At 39.4% G+C, this 21,578-nt stretch overlaps 1 protein-coding gene across 2 annotated transcripts; it reads left to right on the top strand.

Moving 5' to 3' along the window:
• Positions 1-3,007: 3,007 nt before the first annotated feature.
• On the top strand, positions 3,008-19,548 carry krt1-c5 (keratin, type 1, gene c5). 2 transcript variants are annotated; one of them, XM_084360037.1, is made up of 12 exons: positions 3,008-3,082; positions 8,282-8,347; positions 9,117-9,217; positions 9,795-9,993; positions 10,851-11,239; positions 11,483-11,565; positions 13,072-13,228; positions 13,999-14,163; positions 14,263-14,388; positions 15,940-16,157; positions 16,795-16,823; positions 17,713-19,548. In XM_084360037.1, exons 5-12 carry the CDS (start codon positions 10,859-10,861, stop codon positions 17,826-17,828), a joined length of 1,275 nt encoding a protein of 424 aa, XP_084216163.1. In that variant the 5' UTR covers positions 3,008-3,082; positions 8,282-8,347; positions 9,117-9,217; positions 9,795-9,993; positions 10,851-10,858; the 3' UTR covers positions 17,829-19,548. The 2 variants fall into 2 exon arrangements, with proteins under 2 accessions (XP_084216163.1, XP_084216162.1); XM_084360036.1 differs by lacking the exon at positions 9,117-9,217.
• The last annotated feature ends 2,030 nt before the right edge of the window (positions 19,549-21,578 follow it).

Raw genomic sequence — 21,578 nt, 5'->3', positions numbered from 1 at the left:
TAAAAATGTATCAGAGCTGTTATGAAAATGTTGGAATAATTAAGGATCAGCTTGGTTTAATCAGCACGAAGGAGAGTGTTTTTAGGGGCCTGTGTGTGTGTGTGTGTGTGTGTGTGTGTGTGTGCACGCCTGGTACTGTATGTATGTGTGTGGCTGAAGATGTCAGGACACACACACACACACATTTTCAAAGACAGATCATTACAAGAAATGTGACTGCATCTCCACTGGAAGCGCATTATATCAGGACGTTATTTTTACACTAAGAGCTTCAAAAATCGAAAGGTCGCCTGTCAGAGGCCAAGTACCTGCACTAACCTGTTATTGAGAGCAATACAGCATGACAAACCTGCACATCATGTCCAATTTACACTTAACAGGAAATGTGCTCAGTCCTACTGTGAAAACGATTATTTGATTCGACGTTTTCCCTCAAAGCGTGGCCATCGATCGGGCAGTTTGTGGAGGCCTTTTAACACAGATTATCTACAGTTGTTACATTGATTGACAGCACTTAAGGGGCTGCGAAGGAGAGAAAGAATGGGTCACAGAATATCATTAGATCTGGATTTTCCAACTGGATCAATGTGTGGGGTTTTCTTGGAGTTATGGGAGCACGCCACGCCCATGCTCGCCTAGTTTCACAACCACGACGGCAACTAGAAGACGGGATTTTTGATGCTGGTAGAGATATTGATATATGAGAGTTTAAACAAATCTGATGATGATTGTATCATACTGTATTGATTTTTTTTAACATAAACACAAAACATATAAAGCACTGTTTGTAATCATGCCTTAAAATTGCTTTTATAAAAGCAATATTTCAAAATTTTTGGGAAATCTTTGGTGCCAATCTCAGATCTGTCCATTGAATATAAGGCTATAGCTGGCAGCCAGTTAGCTTAGCTTAGCAAAAAGATTGGAAACAGCAGGAAACAGCCAGCCTGGCTATTTGCAAACGTCCAATACCTAAATCTACATTCCAGCACCTCTGTATACCAGATATTAATGCAACACTATGTAGAAATTGCTATTTTGTACTGTCATAAATACAAATCCCAGGCCTGTAACAATTTGTCAGCCATAATTTAGGTGCTAACTACAAACAGAACTCATTACATCATAACAGTGTTATGTGTTGAAAACTGAGTGGCTGAGTCAGAGACACCATTCAGCCTATTACAAGACACTGAACCATCAAAATGATCTGTGATTCTGAAGCTGTTATTTTAAGGTTTAAAAAAAAGTTACATAATGTTGCTTTCACACGTTATGTCTCATTTGTGGAAGTAGTGTAGCACCCACAGTACTGCAGCCATGTAAAGTCACAAATTTTAATTTTTCCAGGCCTACTGTTTCCCTCTGTTTTCAGCCTTTTTGCTAAGATAAGCTAACAGATTTCTGGGTCCAGCTTTGTTTTTAGTGCACAGACATGAGTGTGATATTGATAATCTCATATAAGTCTCAAAAAAGCGTGGCAAGGCAAGAAAGCAAATCCAAAATGACTTAAAACTATTCTCTATAGAAAAGTTACTGAGTTACTAAGACATTTGTAGTTTAATAATGAACCTCAGTTTTCTCTGCTGTGAAAATGATGTAATGGTGCCACTGTTTTCATGCATTTTTCTACTGACATTTTAATATTTTATATACAATTATATCTTTAGTAAGATTTTTTTTAAATTGGCAGATTTTCAAGCTTTAATTTAACTAATCATTTGGTCTAAAAAATGTCATAATTATAGTGAAAATGGGCATGGTGGGATTTTTTTCTGAAATGCTGTTGCATCACGTCACCTCACATTAAGTTTTTCATTCCCTGATCCAAAGAGAAAGGCTGAGCTTTGTTATGTATTTTGTATTATTTAGTATTAGGCTATGTAGCAGACTGCCGCTGGTTGTGACCATAGTGTTAGTGGTTGTTCCCTCATCGGTGCCTTTGATCTATATCATTGCAGCTGTATAGATACCTATACGAGGCAGACCGATTATGATGATATCCATGAGATGTGGGAGCTTTGGCTTTCACTGTGATTGTGGCTGTAGGCATGGCAGTCCTTTGGTTGTCATGATTATGGCAGCGACACAGTAGTTTACAACGGGTGTAACACTGACTGCATGCAGGGGTTGTATGTGTGCAGTGAAGTTACCTGGTTGTGCTGGGTGAGTGTTTTATTGAAGCATCACTGAAATCCTGTGGTCTGAGACTTCTGTTGTATCTGATTGAAACGCCGTGAGTTCAAATCACGTGTATCTAAACGATGCTTGTCTGGTTAATGTTAATTGGAGCCGTAAAGAGTCCCTAACCAAATACTACAGCCAAATCCAGAGCCACAGCTTCAACCACCACAGCCAGGCAGAGCAGCTGCAGCTGCTGCTAACAGGGAGTATATGTTGTTGCATTTCAGCCTTTTGAAAGAAGTAAGGAGCAGTAAATGTATTATGTAAAGTGTCATCTCTCCTTTGTGTGGCATTATAACTGGACTGGAACGTGAACCCTGAGGGAACACAAAAGTACCTCGGGAAAAACACTGAGCTCAAACTGTGACTCTATACACAAAACTAGAAGAAAAACAAATAGGCCATCAGAATTTTGTAAATCCAAAATCAATGCCTTCAATAGTTTTTTTGTTATTGTTGTTGTTCAACCAACAGTCCAAAACCGAAAGAGATTAATTTGACTTTTGAATTAAACAGGGGAAAAAAACTCCCACACACTGTCCACTTCACTTTCAATTAAGTTTAATGACAACAACGTTTCGGCACTTAGACCTTCATCAGGTTATCTTATGATATAGTCTATTGAACTGAACAACAGTAAGGCAACAAATGCGCACAAATCACTGAATAACGAATTATATTCAGCGTTTTTGCCTAAAAATGACTCAATTAAGGAACCTGTGTGGGGGATTTAGTGACATCTAGCGGTGAGGCTGCAGATTACAGCTAACTGAAAACAGCTGAACACCCCTTGTTTGTCCGCTCTGGGCTCCTGTAGAAACAGAAACAGTTCAAAATGGTGGACTCTATGGAAGAAGAGGACCTGGCCAATCTGTAGACATTAAAGGCTCGTTCCAAGGTAATGAAAACACAAAAATGCATAGTTATCGGTGATTATACACTAATGCAAACATATAGTTATGGATATTATATTCCATTTTGACTCAAAGATACTCCTAAATCCCTCTAAATTATACACATTGGACCTATCTGTACAGCAAATGTTAGCTTCATCCTCATGCTAAGCTAGCTGCCTCTGCTAACTGCTGCTAGCTGCGGCTTCATAATTAACAGGCACACACCAGACACACATACTTCTCATCTAACGCTCAGCAATAAAGTGAAAGAGCAAATTTCCCAACTTTGCAAACTATTTCTCTAAAAGATTCGAGGGTAAAAATGCTGGATTCATTTTGAACGCATTTTCTCTGTGAATTCAAAGCGCGTGAACACAAACATGTAATTTGATTAAAATGCAGAAAGAGAGCGATCACATCTGCATGAATACAGTTTCAAGTGACAGCAGCGTTTCCCCATTCGCTTCTTGTGACGCAGGAATGTCAGAAACACAGGAGTTTGACCCGGCGCTGCCTTCACGCGGACAGCAGAACTACAGCAGACAAAAACATTCGCACAATGGTTTCTTTATTCTGCTCACAGATTTAATTAAAGATGCCCAAACGTTGACTGGACCAGGTGTGTGTGACTATCTGTGTCCTTGTCGGAGGTACATGTATCTTTGTGAGGGAGTGTACCGTGAGAGCACCACTTGGCGTCAGAGGATGTAAAAGACGGAAGACAGACCGGCTGACTTATTCTTTCCTAAATTTTACCTTTAATTCAAACTTTTTTTCCGATCAATCACTTTCAATCAATTCAATTCCAGGAAGAAACCTGTTCAGGAAAACGATGCCTCCTTGTGAAATCTGAGAACAAAAGCTGTGTTCATGCTGAGCAGAGCGATGATTATCAGGCTGACACAGTTTGGGCCACCTGCCAGCACTACACTGTAAAAACGCGCATTTCTTTCCTATTAAAGTCCCTCTCAGATACGAGCCTTAAGGCAGCGTTTAGGCATGTCTCTCTCCATGCACAAGCATCCCTGAGCGTTTAAGCCGCCCCGTTTTGTCATCATGTCATGCGTCCGCCTCGGTGATTGGCAGCCTCAAGTGGTTACAGATGAAAGCGGGCCCCCCATGCTAATGAATAGGCCTCTGATTGCAGAGCTGCTCGCTCTCTGAATTACAGCGTCGCCCGCCTAATGAGCAGATACACTGCAGTGCCCCTCGTCTCAGCGTATTCACATTTCTCTCCTTCACGCTGATGAGCTCTCCCTCTGCACAACAGTCAACAAAACCTCTGTGGAAGATTGCAACGTGGGCCATCTTCATCAGCACCCTCCTCCTCCTCCTCGAGTTTATTTCAGATGCTGCCATATGCTGGCAGGGTCTTCTAATTTTTGGGGGGAGTTTTTTTTTCCCCTGCTTCACTCAGGGATACTATTCAACTGATGGTGACATGCAAAGTATCTGAATGCCTGATGAGCATGATAATGTCTTAGTTACAACTCTTTAATAAAAGAACTGTATTATAAAAATATCATACGTACCAAAAAATTGACTATGAGGCAGCTAAATATAAGCATGTTAAATCTTTGTTCACGTGCTGTATGTTTTAGTAGAGTAAAGCTTTGCAGATGATACACACATTTACGCTTCAACATCTTCGTGACTAGAAATAAACCAACACCCTCTCCACAATGTTTCTAAATAATATGAGTGTTAAATCCGTTGGCCTACAACTCAGCAAGGCTGAAATTATGGATGCACGGTTATTTTAAATGTAATTATTCAAAAGGAAATAGAATTTTTTATGTACTCTAGTACAAATCTTGTTCTTCAGATGTAAGAAACATGTTAGTTTAGTACAGACCTCAACAAACGTATGCTGTTGTATGTGCAATATGTGTCATTTGTGTTCGTGTTGCGTCATATTATCGTACATCATCGTGACTTTTTTCAGTGAAAATGAAAATTGTGATACAAAAATTGTCCCTCCCACTAATATCGCAAAATCAATATGCATCACATTCAGATTTTTTTAGTATATCGTGCAGCCCTAGCTTAAAACGTTTTTCATCCTATTTGTGTGCGAGGGGCAAGAGTGGTTTATACTTACAGAATATTAAGAGTGTAGTGTCTTTTTATATCTTCCAGAAACCAAAATAACAAGAGCTGAAGCGTAAGGGACGGATTAAACTGCTTTAATAGTTTTTTCTAATAGGGGGTATCTCCAAAGCACACAGGTTATGTTAGGAAAATTGCTGCTCAGGCCAAGATATCACAGTTTAGAGTAGGGCTGGGCAATATATCGATATTATATCATTATTGTGATATGAGAATATGCGGACTTAGATTTTGGACATCGTTATATCATGATATGACATGGTTGTTGTCTTTTCCTGATTTTGAAGGCTGCATTACAGTGAAGCGATGTAATTTTCTGACCTTACCAGACGCTTCTACTTGTTCTAATACTTGTCTTTAACCACGTAGCAATTATATTCACATTAATGATGATCATTTATTAAAAATCTTATTGTGTTCATGTTTTGTCAAAGTATCAATCTCTACGACATTGTCACAGTATTATCATAATTGTATAATATTGATTGTGATGTTTGATTTTTCGCTCTGTCTTAGCATTTATAAAGTGCTATTGAGGAGATTTAAAAATATTGAGATATAAATATTTATATATTGCAATATATAGCCTAAAAATATTGCACTATTATTTTAAGGACATATCGCCCAGCCCTAGATTAGAGCAGCCTAATGTTAGTGCCATTGTTCGTCTCTTTATTAAGTTTAACAAACTTTACGCTTCAATTTTGTGTTAGACAGCATGACTTAGTCCAGCAATGTAATGTATTTTCATTGTCATTCCTTTTTTGTTATCCTTAAAAATCTACGGGTCGACTGTATGTTTTCTGATGATTGTTTTACGGCGTGCCTGATTTTGTGAAATACATGTCTCTTGTCATCTTTGTAGCTTAAACTATCGAATATTACATTTTTTTCAATAAAGTTGGATGGGGCTGCGATAAACAGCCAGCAAATTGATTTAAAGGCTGGAAATGAGAAGACTGCCTTTGTCCAACAACAGCTGCCTATTCCTGAAAGCACTTGCAGCAACATATCTAAATGTAGTGTCATCCATCAGCTGTTTGGTGACACGAGAGAAAACCAGCAATTTGAGTTCCTCTCAGACTGACTAAATTTGTTGTTCAGAAGTAGACAATCTGAGGCTTCAGAGCAGGACCACGTCAACAGTGTTAACATGACATGAGTGAACATTTTTAGGCAAAACGTCCTTTCTGTTGGCAACAGGACCGCAATGAATTTACTTTGTGGCCTGGGGTGTTTTGTTTAAATGTGGATATTGCACAGGCCTACCATTTAACCCCGGCTATAAAAGCTCTACACAACAGGATTCTGTATCAACTTTCCAAACAAAGCGAAAATGAGTCTATCTGACTCTGGACTGTGGGCTGGTACATAGTGTGCAATAGAAATTCTGAGAAATAAACAAAGAAACGTTTCTCTATGTAAACCATGACTCTTACAGTAGCACATGAGAGCAGGAGGAGGGCTGATGAAAAGCAAGGAAATCGGCGAAACCTATGATTCACTTCGCCCAGGCTGACGGCCAACCGTCTATGCAAAAATAAACACGGCACTCCACAGGAGGTTCCTAGCATGCGTTTATTTTGAAGGGGGATGACAACGGCTTTTGAAATATCACAGCACTTCATTTTGAATTATAAGAACCTGGAGCAGGATATAAATCACTGTCCTGAGACATGTTGGAGGCAGAAAGTGTTAGGAACAGATGATGGCGCTACAACACACTGGACCGGGAATTCTGGGAATTACTGAAGCCAGAACTCTTTCAAAATGTGCATACTGTGAAATGAGCTGCTTTTTAGTCTAATTTAGCTGATATAAATATTCATATAGCAAGCAGAACAAATATAAATTATTAATATCAGGAGTAAATGATCCTGCACTGACAAAAAAACTAAAGAAACACAAGATTTTCAAACAGGTATATTAAGTAAACTGCCGGTTTTATTAAACCAATAAAAAATCAAATTAATTTAGTACATTCATCTGTTTTCTAGATATGATCTCACAACAGCCTGTTTAAATGTTTCAACCTCTGTACTCGGTTTTATTAACATCTTATTTTCTAGTTCAGGGCAAACTGTCGTGTGGAGAATGGTGGTAATTAGCTACTAATGCCTGTTTAAATGTTATGATTAGGACAAGGTGATGGATTATCAGGCTAAAATGAACAGTGGTCCTAATGTTCAGTCTGCTCTCCATATCAGATAAACAGCAGTAAGCACTACAGTGGTATTTCTGTCATAGTTAAACGAATATTTATATATTTATAATGTTTTTTTGATCAATTCAAACTACTTAAATTGTGCTTAAGATATGCTACAAGCAAGGATAGTGAAGGTTTTATAGAAATGCTGAATCAAAGAACTCTGTAATATGAAGAGGGGTCACGTGTAATGACGAATCCATAATTATCATCCGATTCTGCAGCTCGTTTGGGCTTTGTGGTGCACATGTACCGCAGTCATCATGTCAATCCAGGGCATGGATCAGCTACAGCGCAAATATGTTTCTCACGAGTTGGTACCAAAGCTAAGTTACAGAAAATGTCATTTTCAATATAAAGCTTGCTGCTCTCTTGCACTCCGAAGTATACACATTGGTATATTGTTTGTGGTAACAGCAAATTGAGTGAAAGTTTGCAGATTTAGCTGAAATTATTGATTATCTACATCACTTTCTAGAAAAACCTTACAGTCAGAGTGGTTCAGCAGCTACATCTCTTTAAAATTTAGATGTCATTTTAGGTGTTTTGCACCAAAATGGCGGTGGAGTGGAAGAGGTTTGAAAATAAGAGCTAACATGTCTTAAATCAACATGACCCTACAGCATTATACATGTGAAAACACACTGCACAGAAGGGTCTATTTCTCTGTCAGCCTTTTTTTTTGTGCAAGTGTTGTGTATATATTACATGGACCTTTTAAAGACCTCTAAAAATCTTTGCATACTGTTTTGGTCATGTCATGGTGCAAACTTGAGACATGTTTAACTTGAACATTGAAACAAGTGTTGACAGCAGCATGTACTGTATGTGTTCATGTTTAGTATCATGTCAAACTATATAATGTAGTATGTGTTTTACCCACAAGGTGGCGGTACATCCATGCTGCGTCTTAATATGGTAACTTGAAGTGGTAACACAGCTACAAATACAGGTAAGTGCTTCAACTGCATTCATCTGAACGCAACAATAATTCCCAACAGATACTGGAAAGCATTCATGTCTTTCAGAGAGATATTATTTGAGGCATATACTGTATGCTGTACATGTAACAACATGTTTTCAGTATTTGATTGTGTTGTTGAAAGAGCTGTTTGCATTGCCACAAACACCTGTACAATTTCTTCCACCAAAATAGTCTGGTGCTTAATACCATGTTTGAGAAGACAGGAAATACAAATTTCTTTTGTTCAGACTTTGTTGGACTTAATTCAGCCTCTTTGTGGACAGCTGGATAAAGTTGAGGTATTAATGTTATTATATTTCCCCTCTTTTGAAGCCAGAATAACTTCTATGGTCAGATTACAAACAGCTCAAAAGAAACTTTCCACAGTGAACAGTCCAAAAATCTAATCAAACAGCTTGCAATGCTGATATTACATCTAGCCTGAGTTTGTACAGGGCATGGGTGGGCGGGGGTGGATATACTTGTGCATGTCAGGCACTAAACCAGGTCAGTGTCACTGTGTGATCTGATCCTGCATAGAGAATAATACAGTAACAGGTTTATACACAGTATAACCCAGCTGAGAGTTAGTTGAAAAGGTGTGTATGTGTGTGTGTGTGTGTGAATATAAACCAGGTTTCCAGTTCAGCCAGACCTACGCCCTGCATTTCTCAGGGGTCTTTACTTTCTTTTCATTCTGTCCCTCCATTGTCCTTGTTTCCTCTCGTTTCTCCCCATCCCGCCGGGCTGTCCTCAGGTGAGGCCGGCTCCTCACATCGCTCAGTGCTTTGTGTCCACACTCAATGGGATCACTGTGGAGACAGCACCGTCCCTGTTTCCAGCCTGCCAGCCACACCGGTTAGCCCTCAAGTGTTCACCTTACAAATCAGACAAACACCTGAGGTGGTTGATTTTACTGTATGGAAATATGAGGCCAAATATAGCTCTAAGAGTCAGTCTGTGTGCTGTACAGGGGTGAAGATATCACACTTGCATCATAGTAGGGACTCAAATTATTGTTTTTCTATCGTGATTGTTTCTAATTTTCATTATTTTATTATCTCTAATAGAGTACCTCTATTATCATCACAATTCATAGTTTTCCATCATGTATACGAGGTCAAAATTAATACAAGCTAGGTTTAAATCCCCTCACAAACACTTTAGTACACTAATAAACATAATATTTTTCATTGTAAACAGTGTGTTTTAGATTTAGAAAGAAATCTGTCAAAAATTAGATACATTTATTTCCCTTCATATAATACAGTTACATATGAATCAAGATATAAAGAGTTGATTTAGTTTTACTGGTGCAGGAAATAAAACACAACTCACAGCTGCTGTTTGCAAACCTGTGATGCAATAAACCGCATTCAACATTTTAACCAGTTCAGTTTATGTGCACCACAGTTATTTTTCACTCCTCTACCAGGTGTCAAGTTGCATCCTCCCATTTGTTGCTGTGGGATTGGACACACCGACAGCAGCTCCACCCCCAACAGTGAGATTTGTGCCTCTGCAACCAAACTCACCTGTGATATCTGGTCCAGCAACAACGGGCACTCACACCATCAGAGCCGTAACCTGAGCGAGCAGCACAAGAGAAGATCTATTGAAGAACTGAGCTCCATGTAAGTTCTGTTTTATTCTTTATACGCTGTTACTTACTCATCAAATAAACGCTAAGTTTCTCTGAATGAGCAATAAAGTTTTTAGTTGGACATACACACATTTTAAATAATTTAAATGTTAAATATGTTTAATATTTTGCGCTTGTAGTTTAGCAATCATCTCAACACAAGGTGCATTTAGTTGCTTTCCTGTGAGATGGAAAGATTACTGAACAGGCCCACTAAGGCTCTGCTTAATGTGACTGTGTGACTGTACTTTTTTATGAGATGCAAAACAACTACAAAGGAATCCAAAACAACTATAAAGAAATGCAAAACAACAAAAGAGATACAAAATGACTACAAAAAGATGTCAAATGGCTTTGAAAAGATGCAAAACAACAATCGTGAGATTAAGAGAGACCAAAGGGAGACATAAAATGACTACAAAGTGACAAAAAACAACTACAGACACAAATTGACTACAGAGAGATAGAAAGTGACTACAAAGAGACACTAAATACTCATAAAGAGACACATGTTGAATATGTGATGCAAAACAACCACAAACAGAAAAAAAAAATGCAAATAGATGAAAAATGACTTCAGACAGATGTAAAACAACTACAGCAAGACATTTTAGACTGAAAATAGTTTTCAGTCATTAAACAAAAGTACTCAAATTGCTCCAAAAACATAACAAAAAAAAATTACCTCACGTGTCATTGATTGGAAGTTAATTCTTGACAGCTGCTTCAAAGATCAAGAATTAACTTGCCATGAATCAATTATATGCGTGCTTAAACGTCTGTTATTTTGTCTCACTCTCTTTGAATTCATGAGAGCACTGACCAAACTTTTATCTGAACCTTGTGCAGTGGACACCATGGCCTCCACACTGTCTATGCGCAGTCACTCGGTACGTCAGCCGTCCTTCTCCAGCATATCTGTGAGGGACAGTGGGCGCAGCATCCGCTCCAAGCCTCCAGTCTCCATCAGCACGCTGTCGCGCTCCATCTCAATGGGCAACGGCCTCAACATGCTAGGCTCCAGCCTCTCCTTCAATGGCCTCAGTGTCGCGGCCAGTGACAAAGAGACCATGCAGGGCCTGAACGACCGGCTGGCCAACTACCTGGACAAGGTGCGCTCGCTGGAGAGGTCCAACGCTGAACTGGAGGTGAAGATCAAGCAGCTCATGCTGGACAAGGCTCCGAAAGGGCATGACATCGAGGGGATGATGGCCCAGGCACACGCCATCGGGCAAGAGGTCAGTGACAAGTAGATCAGATGTGACATTTCTTCCTTGAATTCTTGTCGTAACACAGATCCGGGGTCTGCAACTGCAGCCAGGCGGATTTGGATGTACAGGGTGACGTACTTTTGTAATAATAATAACAATATATGTTTTTGGAGTAAGTAAAACCAGCACACCAACAATACGAAAACATTATGTCATCTCTTGTCCTTCATGCTGGATCTTAATGAACTTTCCCAAATGTTTCCTGCTCAGGTGAGAAAGAAGACGCTGGAGAACGCCCGCATCATGCTGGAGATTGATAATGCCAAGCTGGCTGCCGACGACTTCAGGGTCAAGTGAGTGTCACACAGAGGTTCCTTTCTCTTACTTGCTTGTGAGTGTTCACATGGGAGCGCCAGACTGCAAAGCGCTGTGAATAAATGACCTTTATGTCAGGCTGCGAAATAAGAGCCCCATTCCCACGGTGCTCAGGCACCCGCAGGAGACGAACAACCGTGTCGTCAGTGAGAGCAGGTGATGGATTGAGCAGGTCAGGGAGACGTCGTCCGATTCTCAACAGTCCGCCTTTGGCACGGTGAAGCTGAGGGAGAGATGGTGGAGGTGGATATGCACCCACTGCTGGTGCTTTTCACAGTGTGTTGATGGTATGTTCTGTGGCCTGATGTGAAGGAGTGATACATCAGTTGGCAGTGATTTATGGTATCAGCAGCAGTACTGTATACTTTTCAGCCAGATATTTGCATGGTATTTTTCACATGTGTGCATCCATTCTGGGAGCCATGAGTGGTTTTTTGCATCCTGTGCTTGTTTGCTTGTGTTATACTACCTCCAGTTTCAGAGGAAAGAAATAAGCAGTAGCATATGCATAAGTACACTTTAGAGGCACATACATGTACTGGAGTATTTCCATTTTCAGCTTCTTTCTATGTCTTTCCTTAGGCCCTCAATAATCCAGTAGCTACAGTATAACAGCATAGCTCCAGAATAAGCAGTTTGCTCTGATTGATCAGCTCCCACACGCCTGAACCAGCATCGCTCACTGTGTCTCTGGTCGGCTCTGGCATGTTTTCAGCCTTCAGTTAGCTTCACTTCTACCGTGAATATAGGCATAAATTATGCAAATGTGTGACATGGTAATGTACTGTGATGTCAAGAAGTTACAAATTTAAAGGCAGAACTACAGACTAAGGCTTTTTAGGCACCTCAGGAGCGAGGTCTCTGTGGGAGAGAGGAGCTCCCGACTACAACTACAAAGAGATGCAAAACACCCGACTAAGGACCTACATAACACACTGAAGGAAAGGGGGAAAAAAAGCGTAACAGGTCTCCATTTAAATGTAAAATTATGTATTATGTATATTATCTTTCCTCTGAACATTTAAAGATTCATCTGCTGACTTTTTAATTTTAATAAAATGTATAAAGGCTAATTTGATCGGAAGAACAGGGAAAAGCACCAAAGAATGAAAAACACCAAAACACAACATTTATATAGTTTATATAGGCTGATCTTTTTTATTATGTTCATGTGTCATACGGCTCGAGCGGAAGGTTTACTTCTGGCAACCATCTTTGTTTTGACTAAGATGAATCACAGCTTGGAAAAATGATTAAAAATCTTGCAAATGTTGATGGAAAACCTTTTGATCCACATATGCAGAAGACTTTTTACGGGTTTTCAAAAGAACTTTAGAGATTTATCTTATAGAAAAACAGATGCTGAACTGTGACTGAAATGTAATGATAATACACAAGAAGCACAAACTGTGACTACTGCTGCACATCTCTGCCGATGACCTCCTTTCCTCTTGTCTGAATCCTCCGCTGTGTTTTTCCTGTAGATGGGAGGCGGAGGCCACCTTGTGCCAGTCAGTAGAGAGGGACTGTCAGGCTCTGAGGAGGGCAAAGTCTGACCATGACCAGATCATCGCCACCTTGCGAGGAGACCTGGACAGCCTGAAGGAGGAGCTCTACTTCCTCAAGAAGAATCACGATGAGGTGAGATCCCTGCCGAGGTGAGGGTCACGTCAGACATGATCAGTGAGTGTGTACTCATCAAGATAATCACTTTACAAGTCGTCAAGGGTCGCCTTGTTTAAATTTGGGATGTCTTTGAAGACCGATGGGTTCACGCAGCAGCGCGAAAACCAGTTTTCCTTACTCCTTAGAGTTTTGTGTGGAACAGGTTGACATAAACAAGTGCCGTAGAAGTTTATGTGTGACGGTATTCAGTGTCTGAAACATGATAATGTTAAGTGTACGGACACACCCTTTTTCTTTGTAGCCATGGTGCTACAAAATATCAAGACAACACCCATGACAGGAGTATATGAGCCCATCCAGCCACAGGGATTGTTTAGACAGTGAGGTGTGGTGTCCAGGATGTAGTCTGAACCTTGCTGCAGACTTGACAGAAAACAATTGGGTTTCTGTATTTGAATATTTATCTTGCGTATGCTGAGGTGATAGAAAGCTTATGAAGAACAAAGAAGGACTTTAATTAAGCTCACTAGAGCAGTAATATTGTCTGATAAAGTAGATTTTTTTTTTCAAAATTTAGATTACTGTGTCATGGTTTTAACCTAACCTACGGTAGGTCTACGCACCAAACGGCAGTTTAGCTTCTGAATACTTCTTCCACCAGTGGAAAGTAGATAATTGCCAAAAGTGGCAATAACAGACACCACAGCCTCGTAACTTATCCAAACAGCTCCATTATAACCTGTTCTATTTTTGTGAAGTAGAAAATAATATGTATGTCATTGCAGGAGATGAGCTCTCTGAAAGCTCGTCTGGACAACGAGCAGGTCAATGTGGAGGTGGATGCGGCTCAGGGTCCTGATCTGGGGGCCATCATGGCTGAGCTGAGGGTCCAGTATGAGGGCATCGCTCGAAAGAACAAGGAGGAGGCTGAGGCCTGGTACCTCAAGAAGGCCAGTCACTGCATTAACCTTATTTCTCTGGTATTCAACCTTGTCTGTTGCTTTCACTGTACATTACACTGTAGATTATTGTAATGTGTGTGTCTCCAGTTGGAGGCAGTGCAGTCGGAGGTCAAAGAAAGCAATGAGGCTCTGCGTTGTGCCCAAAGTGAGCTCAGCGAGAGACGACGTTTCCTGCAGGCTTTGGAGGTCGAACTGGACAGTCTGCGTAAGCAGGTACAGTACTGCATAAAGACACGGTGCAGGGGTGTAGTCTGATCCTGTAAACCTCCGTAAGGAGACTCCAGAGGGTCTGTAGCTGCACTGACTTGCACAAATTCATCAAGTTTCATGTTAACTACCATTCCTCTGCTCCTTTGGAGCTCAACCTCGTCCTCACCTCCTCTTTTCTTTACACTGCACACGTCAGATCTATCTATAGATAACAGCTGCTTTCTCCTTGTCAACAAAGAGCTACTAGCTGTACAAAGAACACAGCAATTTCATTCTGCTCCGATAATCAATCAGTGTGACAAGCAAATGTGTTGTCTGTGTTGCCACTACATGTGAACACAGATAAAACAGCACCGTATAGAGGCAAATTGATGTTTGCCAAATAGTGAGCACACAGTATTGAATACAGACATTATCCCGCTGACAGGCTCTAGTATCTCTGGTTGAGTGGAGAGGCGTCGTTAGTGTATGAGCTCAACAGGTAAACATTAAAAGCACTACTGGGCGGTAAAGACTCCACAGGGAACCTTTAAGTCAAAAGCTTTAGCTTTCCATTCACATCAGTGTTTACCTTTGGCATCTGAAACTGCCCTTTAAAATATTCTTATAACAGCAATGTACTAAATTACAATGTTTAATGTGATAGGAGTCGCTCATAGTGTCAAACCCACAGAGAATAATCACCAAACTCTGCAGCTCTCCTCAGCGCTTGTGAGTGTTTTAGCATCTTTTAGCTCATTTTTGGTGTTTTACTGTTTGGGTTTGCTGCTGTCATTAGCATAATTTCAGCAAAAATGGTCTGATAAACCCACTGTACACTAAATGTCCAGCACCAAAACAGCAGACACACTTAGCTGTCTGAAGACAAGGGAACATTTAACAGCTAAAGAAACAGATACAATATCTTCCTCAGAATTGAATGGAAACTAAAACAGAGCTAAAGGGATGGTGAATACTGGATTTGGATGCATAAATAGGCAACTGTTTGCTAACACATTTTCCACATTAAGTTTTAAGCTTTTATGGTGATTATATGCTAAGTTTTGCAGCTTGTTTCGGCTGCCCACGAGTGGCAATTATGCAGCTTTAAACATCAAAATATGATTGTAAAAGAAACTGTGATGGTGTAATTACCTCAAACAAAAAAGTTTCAAGTCTTTATGCTAAGTTTAGCTAACCCTCTCATGGCTGTAGCCTCACATTAAGCATAAAAGACATGAGCGTGTGAATGTCATTTTTCCTAAATGTCAAACTTTTGAGTTAAGAAAAGAGGCCATGGTTGTGGTTGTTTTGTAACCTCGCACACATCACAGTTGACGTCTTTAAACTCAGTTATAGCCTTCATAATATACACTGGACTGTCTTTGGGAAAAAAGCATCACCAACAGAGGATCATTCGACAAAACCATTTAATTAAAAATTCAATCCAGGTGTAAAATGTAGAGATTACTTGAAGCTGCTATCATAAATGTTGTGAGTTACCAAAAACGCCTGCTTGTTTTTTCAATTTGTTATCTTCTGTCGCTGATGATGATCTGTGTCTTCTGTTAACAGGTAGGTGTGTTGGAGGGAAACCTGGGAGAGACCGGGCACAAGTACTCTGTGGAGATGGACCGTCTTCAGGCCACTCTCACGCAGCTGGAGGATGAGCTGTCTCAGCTGCGTTTGGACATGCAACGGAACAAGACCGAATACGAACAGCTGCTGCGCATCAAACAGAACCTGGAGATGGAGATCGCCACCTACAGGAGGCTGCTGGAAGGAGAGGAAATGTAAGCGAGGGCGAGGAATCAATATCTAAAAACAGTAATATAACCACACCTTTTCAAGTAGAAATGTCTGTTTAAATGTATTTATTTCTTCTTGAATGGTGGCAAAATAAGTATGAGTATATTTCAGAAGAGAACTTTTAGAATTCTTGTCACTACAAAATATTTAAGACTTGATATGTGTTGGTAGTACTGCCGTAACACCCAATTTAAAGTAATAGTTTGACATTCATTCCCTATCATGCTGAGAGTTAGATGAGAGATTGATATCACTGTCATGACTGTCCAGTAAATATGTAAGAAGGCTACAGCTAGCAGTTAGTTAGCTTAGCTTAGCATAATGACAGGAAACAGCTCGCTCACCTGTGCCAATCACATTATCTGTCAACCAACACCTCTAAAGGCTTCTAGGTCAGTATATATGTATTTTTGTACAGATTAAATTTTGGACAGAGATAAAGCTAAGCTAACCAGCGTGGTATCAATCTTCATATCTAACTCTCAGCGAAAAAGAAAATATGCAAATTTCCCTAAACTGTTTCTTTACAGTGTCCTACTTGCATTAGATATTGAGTGAAAATGGTTTCTGCTTTGTACTTTGCTCTCTTGGATTAAGTTGTTGTATTGTTGTGCCTTACAGGGTGAAAGAAATCCCTCCACCTCCTAAAAGTAAGTTCAGGTTATTTCATTTACTGAATGTCATTAAGGACCAAAAGCTAAGTGGTTCAAGGATTCTTTGTATATAGTCCTTCTTCAACATTTTTTTCAAAGAGTCCTCCTGTGGCAATTCTTGCAGGATGTTACTTGAAGAAAACCTTGTTAGTTGGTCAGCGTCAGCTTACAGAAGGGATAGAAAAACTTTCACTGAGTCATCATCATTTGTTTGCTGCTGGTTTTGTTAATTTCTAGTTTTTGAGTCTTATCTGATCCTGTGTGGGTATCAAGTGACCACAGAAGGAAAGGATCTGATACTTTATATGCTCCTGCTCCTGCTATTCTTGTATTTTTCTGGAAAAAGAACGTATCCATCTTAACACCCTGCAGTAGACCGCATGCTGCAGGAGTGTGTGATGATTTAATTTGCTACGATTTAGGAAAATAAATCAAAGCAAATGAACCCCTCATATACTGGAGCATCTGATCCTACAGTTTGCAGACTCTCCCTTTTCTCCACATGAAAGTCGGGCCTCGGGTGCGGTCGCTCGATGCGAACACAGGATCTGATAAGAGTGAAAAACACAAGTTAACAAAAACCGTGTCAATCACTGACATTGGAGCTGTTCTCTTTTTCAACCCTTTTGTATTTTTTGGCATGAAGTCCGTACACATATGCATGCTGTGTGCAGTTCACTGACATTTGGTTTCATTTTGAAGATATTGACATACAAAATTGTTAAAATATTACACTTTGGAGCAGCCTCATGACCTTGATAAAGCAAAGAAGCACTCATGCACACTTTGTTTTTTTAGTAATTAACTATTAATGGTACTTTTTAGTCTGTCAAGTCAGTTTTTTTGTGATTAAAGTGACTTACTCTGATTTAATTCTGTGTTACAGAAGACCCCGACATAAGGACCAGGAAGATTGTAAAAGTCGTTACCCAGACCATGATCAACGGCAAGGTGGTGGATGAGTCCAGTGAGGTGGAGCAGATTGAGGAGCGCAAAAAATGAGCCCAATTGTGTGCAGGGAGGAATAATGTGTCCATAATTCAACCCAAAATGCGTGCTGGATTTAGGTAATTTTTTGTCATATGTTTTACTTATTTTGCATCAGGATTTAATGCCTCAAGCTTGCTCAATATAATACTGAAATAAATTAAAACTAAAATTTAAGTTCTCTTTAAAATAGTCTTTTTCAGCAATATGATACTCTATATTTCTTTATATATGATCACTTAAATGAAAGCAGAAACTCGTAATCTTAATGTAATGATCCTCTGAAATGTTAGAATAGTCTGCGTGATTATACACATACAAAGAAAAGCCTTCAGATTGTGCCGGGTCTTCATTTGACACAGGAATTACAGTAATAATCACCTCACTTGATCAGACAAAGAATCTTAACTCAAGGTCCACTCATGAGCTGTTTTTGGTTTGATTGACACATTTAACACAGCTCACACATCTCAAAGTCTCCCTCAGCAGATGGTGTTTGCTCAATTGCTCAAAATGTGAAACAAAGTTAGTCACCTGACGATTCCTTTGTTTTCAAGGTCAAGAATGAGCTTTCACACTAAACCTTTAAAGGAATAGTTTGCCTAGATGAGAAGATTGATAACACTCTCATGTTTGGTATGGCAAATGTGCAGGTGCAGCTTTAGGTCAGTTATCTTAGCGGACTGTTATCTATGAGGACTGAAAACCAGGATAAACCACTATCCTCTTTTGTCTAGCAGTCATAAAGTCTGTCTACCAGCGCCTCTAATGCTCACTAATAAACACTTTATATCTGATTTTTACAGAAAAAAAAACTATAAAAATCCTTATGCTAAGCTAAGCTAACCAGCTGCTGGCTGTAGGTTCATATGAGAGCAGTATCAATCTATTTATCTTGTTTAATTTTAGGAGTATTTCCTAAAATTGTGAACTATTTTCTTTAATTATTATGTCAGAGATTTTGTGGACGGTTACAGTAAATGTAATTAATAGAAGTTCATCTTTCTTGTATGCGAAACTGTTTCCTATAGAAAATGTCTTGACCCTGCAACAATATCTACTGTATGTGCACGACAGTTTTCATGTGAAATAGTGATGAGAGTATTGTGATGTGCCGTAGTTTCATGATAGAAATAAACAAATCAACCAAAGCCAATGTACAGTGTCAATAAAACACAGTGTTTATAAATAAGTGTCCCCGTCATTTTAGAGAGATTTCAGCTCAAACAGAAACTTCGACTGATACTCGAGGAACGTGATAGGAAGGAGGAACAAAGAAACATATGATTCTGCACCAAGAGGGCAGAAACTACCAAACCAACATATAGTAGTATCAGGTAGCAGGCTTTTGTGTAAAGTATGTGAGTGTTGTGTTTCAGTGTCTTTCTCTGAGAGTTTGCGTGCACGTGTACATGCAGCTTAGAGGAATTAAAGTAATGTTGGAATATAAATGCTAGAAATAAATTTCAGGTGTGGACAAAGTGTGACGCAGCTACATGAGACAAACAAAAAGGGCCAGAGCAAAATCCTAGACAACTGTGAATAAAAGCTATTGTGCTGTTATTCTGGGTCATTGTGATAATGGAGGCCCACTTTGGATGTCATGGAAACACGGAGACAATGGGCTCACAGTTCAACAACAAAAGTTAAAAATCGTGTCAAAGGTTTGTGTTCTTCACCTGAGACTTTCAAGCTGTCAATTTCAAGGATTCTGGTGATTTTTATCTTGAAACTCTTTTTTTTTTTTTCTTTCTTGAAACCATGTCTCCTGAAATTTGATCATTTGAGTTTCAGCACTCAGTGTTTGAGCTGTGACAAAGATTGGGCAGATTGCGTTATACATTATCATGTATAAAGAGTATGTGTGTATGTGTTTATTATGTGTGAGCTTTTTATATGGTTGTAAGTGGACCACCTGCACTGCTGGATGGCCTCTAATTTCTGAATGCCTAAAACTGAAGTAATGGTAAAAGGTTCTGCCTGACTGCATCATCTCTCACAATTTAAAAAAAAAAATGAACAAGATTGTTTGTTTAACAGCGATATTAAATACAATTTTAGAAAAAAAATTGGAACAAGATTATTGGCATTGTAATAGGTTGTAATATTCTCACAGCTCTTGCAGATTTATTTTTAAACAAAATAAGACTTTAAGGACAGTTAAGCACTGAGATTACTCAATAAGCAGATTTGTTTAAACTGTTAAAAGGTTTTCAAATACAATCTGACTTTGCAAAATGATTAGTAACTTTAAAAAATGTAGAAAAAGTGCAATATTTCCCTCTGAAATGTCAGAGTGTAGAAGTATAAAGTAGCAGAAAATTAGATAAAGTACCTTTACCTCTATCAATATTGTATTTGAGTAATGTACTTTCCACCTGTTCCAGTTAGCTGCAACAGCTACAGTGATTTAAAGGTGACTCTGCCTTAATATCTCTCCAGTATAAAACTATTATTTTATTCAAATTTTAATCCCAGTGTTGTTTTAAAAAAACAAAAAAAAAAACAGAGTGAGACACTGACAAAGTGTTTGTGTAACTGTCTGCTCTGTTCATGTTCATGATATACTGGTCAGACTGACCTGCACGTATCTGCATAGATTCAATCACATCCTTGGTATCAGCTCTCTACACTGTCTTTTGATAGAGTAGTAAATAACGCCTCCCTGTGGTGAAAAACATGCAGTGCCCCTGCAGGGAAAAAAAACCCATTCAAAAGCTGTGAATGGGCGATCTAAAAGTTATACCTTCATGAGGATTCAGCAGTAGTGGAGGAAGTATTCTGATCTTTAGTGAAAGTAGTAACACTGCAAAGTACTGCAGTGTAGAAATACTCTGTTTAAATTCATATTAGCATCCAAGTAAACTTTAAGTACCAAATGTATGTTTTCATCAGGCAAAGTGGCTCATTTCGGTATAATATTTATTATATAACGCTGCAGCTTTGCATTTCATTGTACGTCATTGTACGAAGTCAGAAGTGATGTGAGGACCTTGGAGATTGTTTCTTTCTTGCTTGAACGATGTTCTGGCACACTTTGGTGTGGAGCTCCTGTGTCCAATAAGAAGATTTTTCTGTTTTCCTAATTATTTTTTTAATTTTAATAATGCCTTCACAAATTAATATATACACAGAGAAATAAACAAAACATTCAAAGGGTGGTGAGCCCCGTGTCTAATGGAGCTGGGTTTAAAAAACAAAAAACGTTCTGTACTGCATACAACACCCTCTGTCACCCTTATTCTCGACATTTTGACTTTTTTCTTGAGGTGCTAATGAAAATTTAAAAAAACTAATACTCTTCTGTACATGACAGATGTAAGTACAGAACCGAACAATGTTTACAATCTATCTGTAATTTAAAGAGATGACGTCATATTGGGGGTCAGTATCTTGGATACTTCCAGGTCTCTAATTCAGGCTCAAGGGTTACGGGGTTAGGGTTCAGGGACTTTAAGGAGGGTTACACCTACGGACAATTTAGACTAACAGATTAACCTTACTTTTTTGCATGTCTTTGGACTGTGGGAGGAAGCCGGAGCACCCGGAGAGAACCCACAATGGTTAAGGGTTAGGGCTCAGGAGTTCAGGGACGAGCTACTATGATCTGAACTCTGGTCTTATTTTTAGCTGAGCCTCTCATATCCGATCTGGAGAGCAGTGTGACTTTTTTAGACTAACCAATTAACTTAACTTTTTTTGCATGTCTTGACTGTGGGGGGAAGCCGGAGCACCCGGAGAGAACCCACAATGGTCAAGGGTTAG

Source organism: Pagrus pagrus, assembly GCF_965226575.1.
Source record: "Pagrus pagrus genome assembly, chromosome: 8".
Lineage (NCBI taxonomy): Eukaryota > Metazoa > Chordata > Actinopteri > Spariformes > Sparidae > Pagrus > Pagrus pagrus.
This window is presented reverse-complemented; position numbering and strand designations above follow the sequence as displayed.

What these genes read in the sequence shown, in the direction of transcription:
- krt1-c5 (XM_084360036.1), top strand. Translation starts at nt 10,859, where the DNA reads ATGGCCTCCACACTGTCTATGCGCAGTCACTCGGTACGTCAGCCGTCC. An exon ending in TCAAGAAGAATCACGATGAG is followed by an intron (nt 13,229 to 13,998) that starts GTGAGATCCCTG and finishes ATGTCATTGCAG; the next exon opens with GAGATGAGCTCTCTGAAAGC. An exon ending in CTGCTGGAAGGAGAGGAAAT is followed by an intron (nt 16,158 to 16,794) that starts GTAAGCGAGGGC and finishes TGTGCCTTACAG; the next exon opens with GGTGAAAGAAATCCCTCCAC.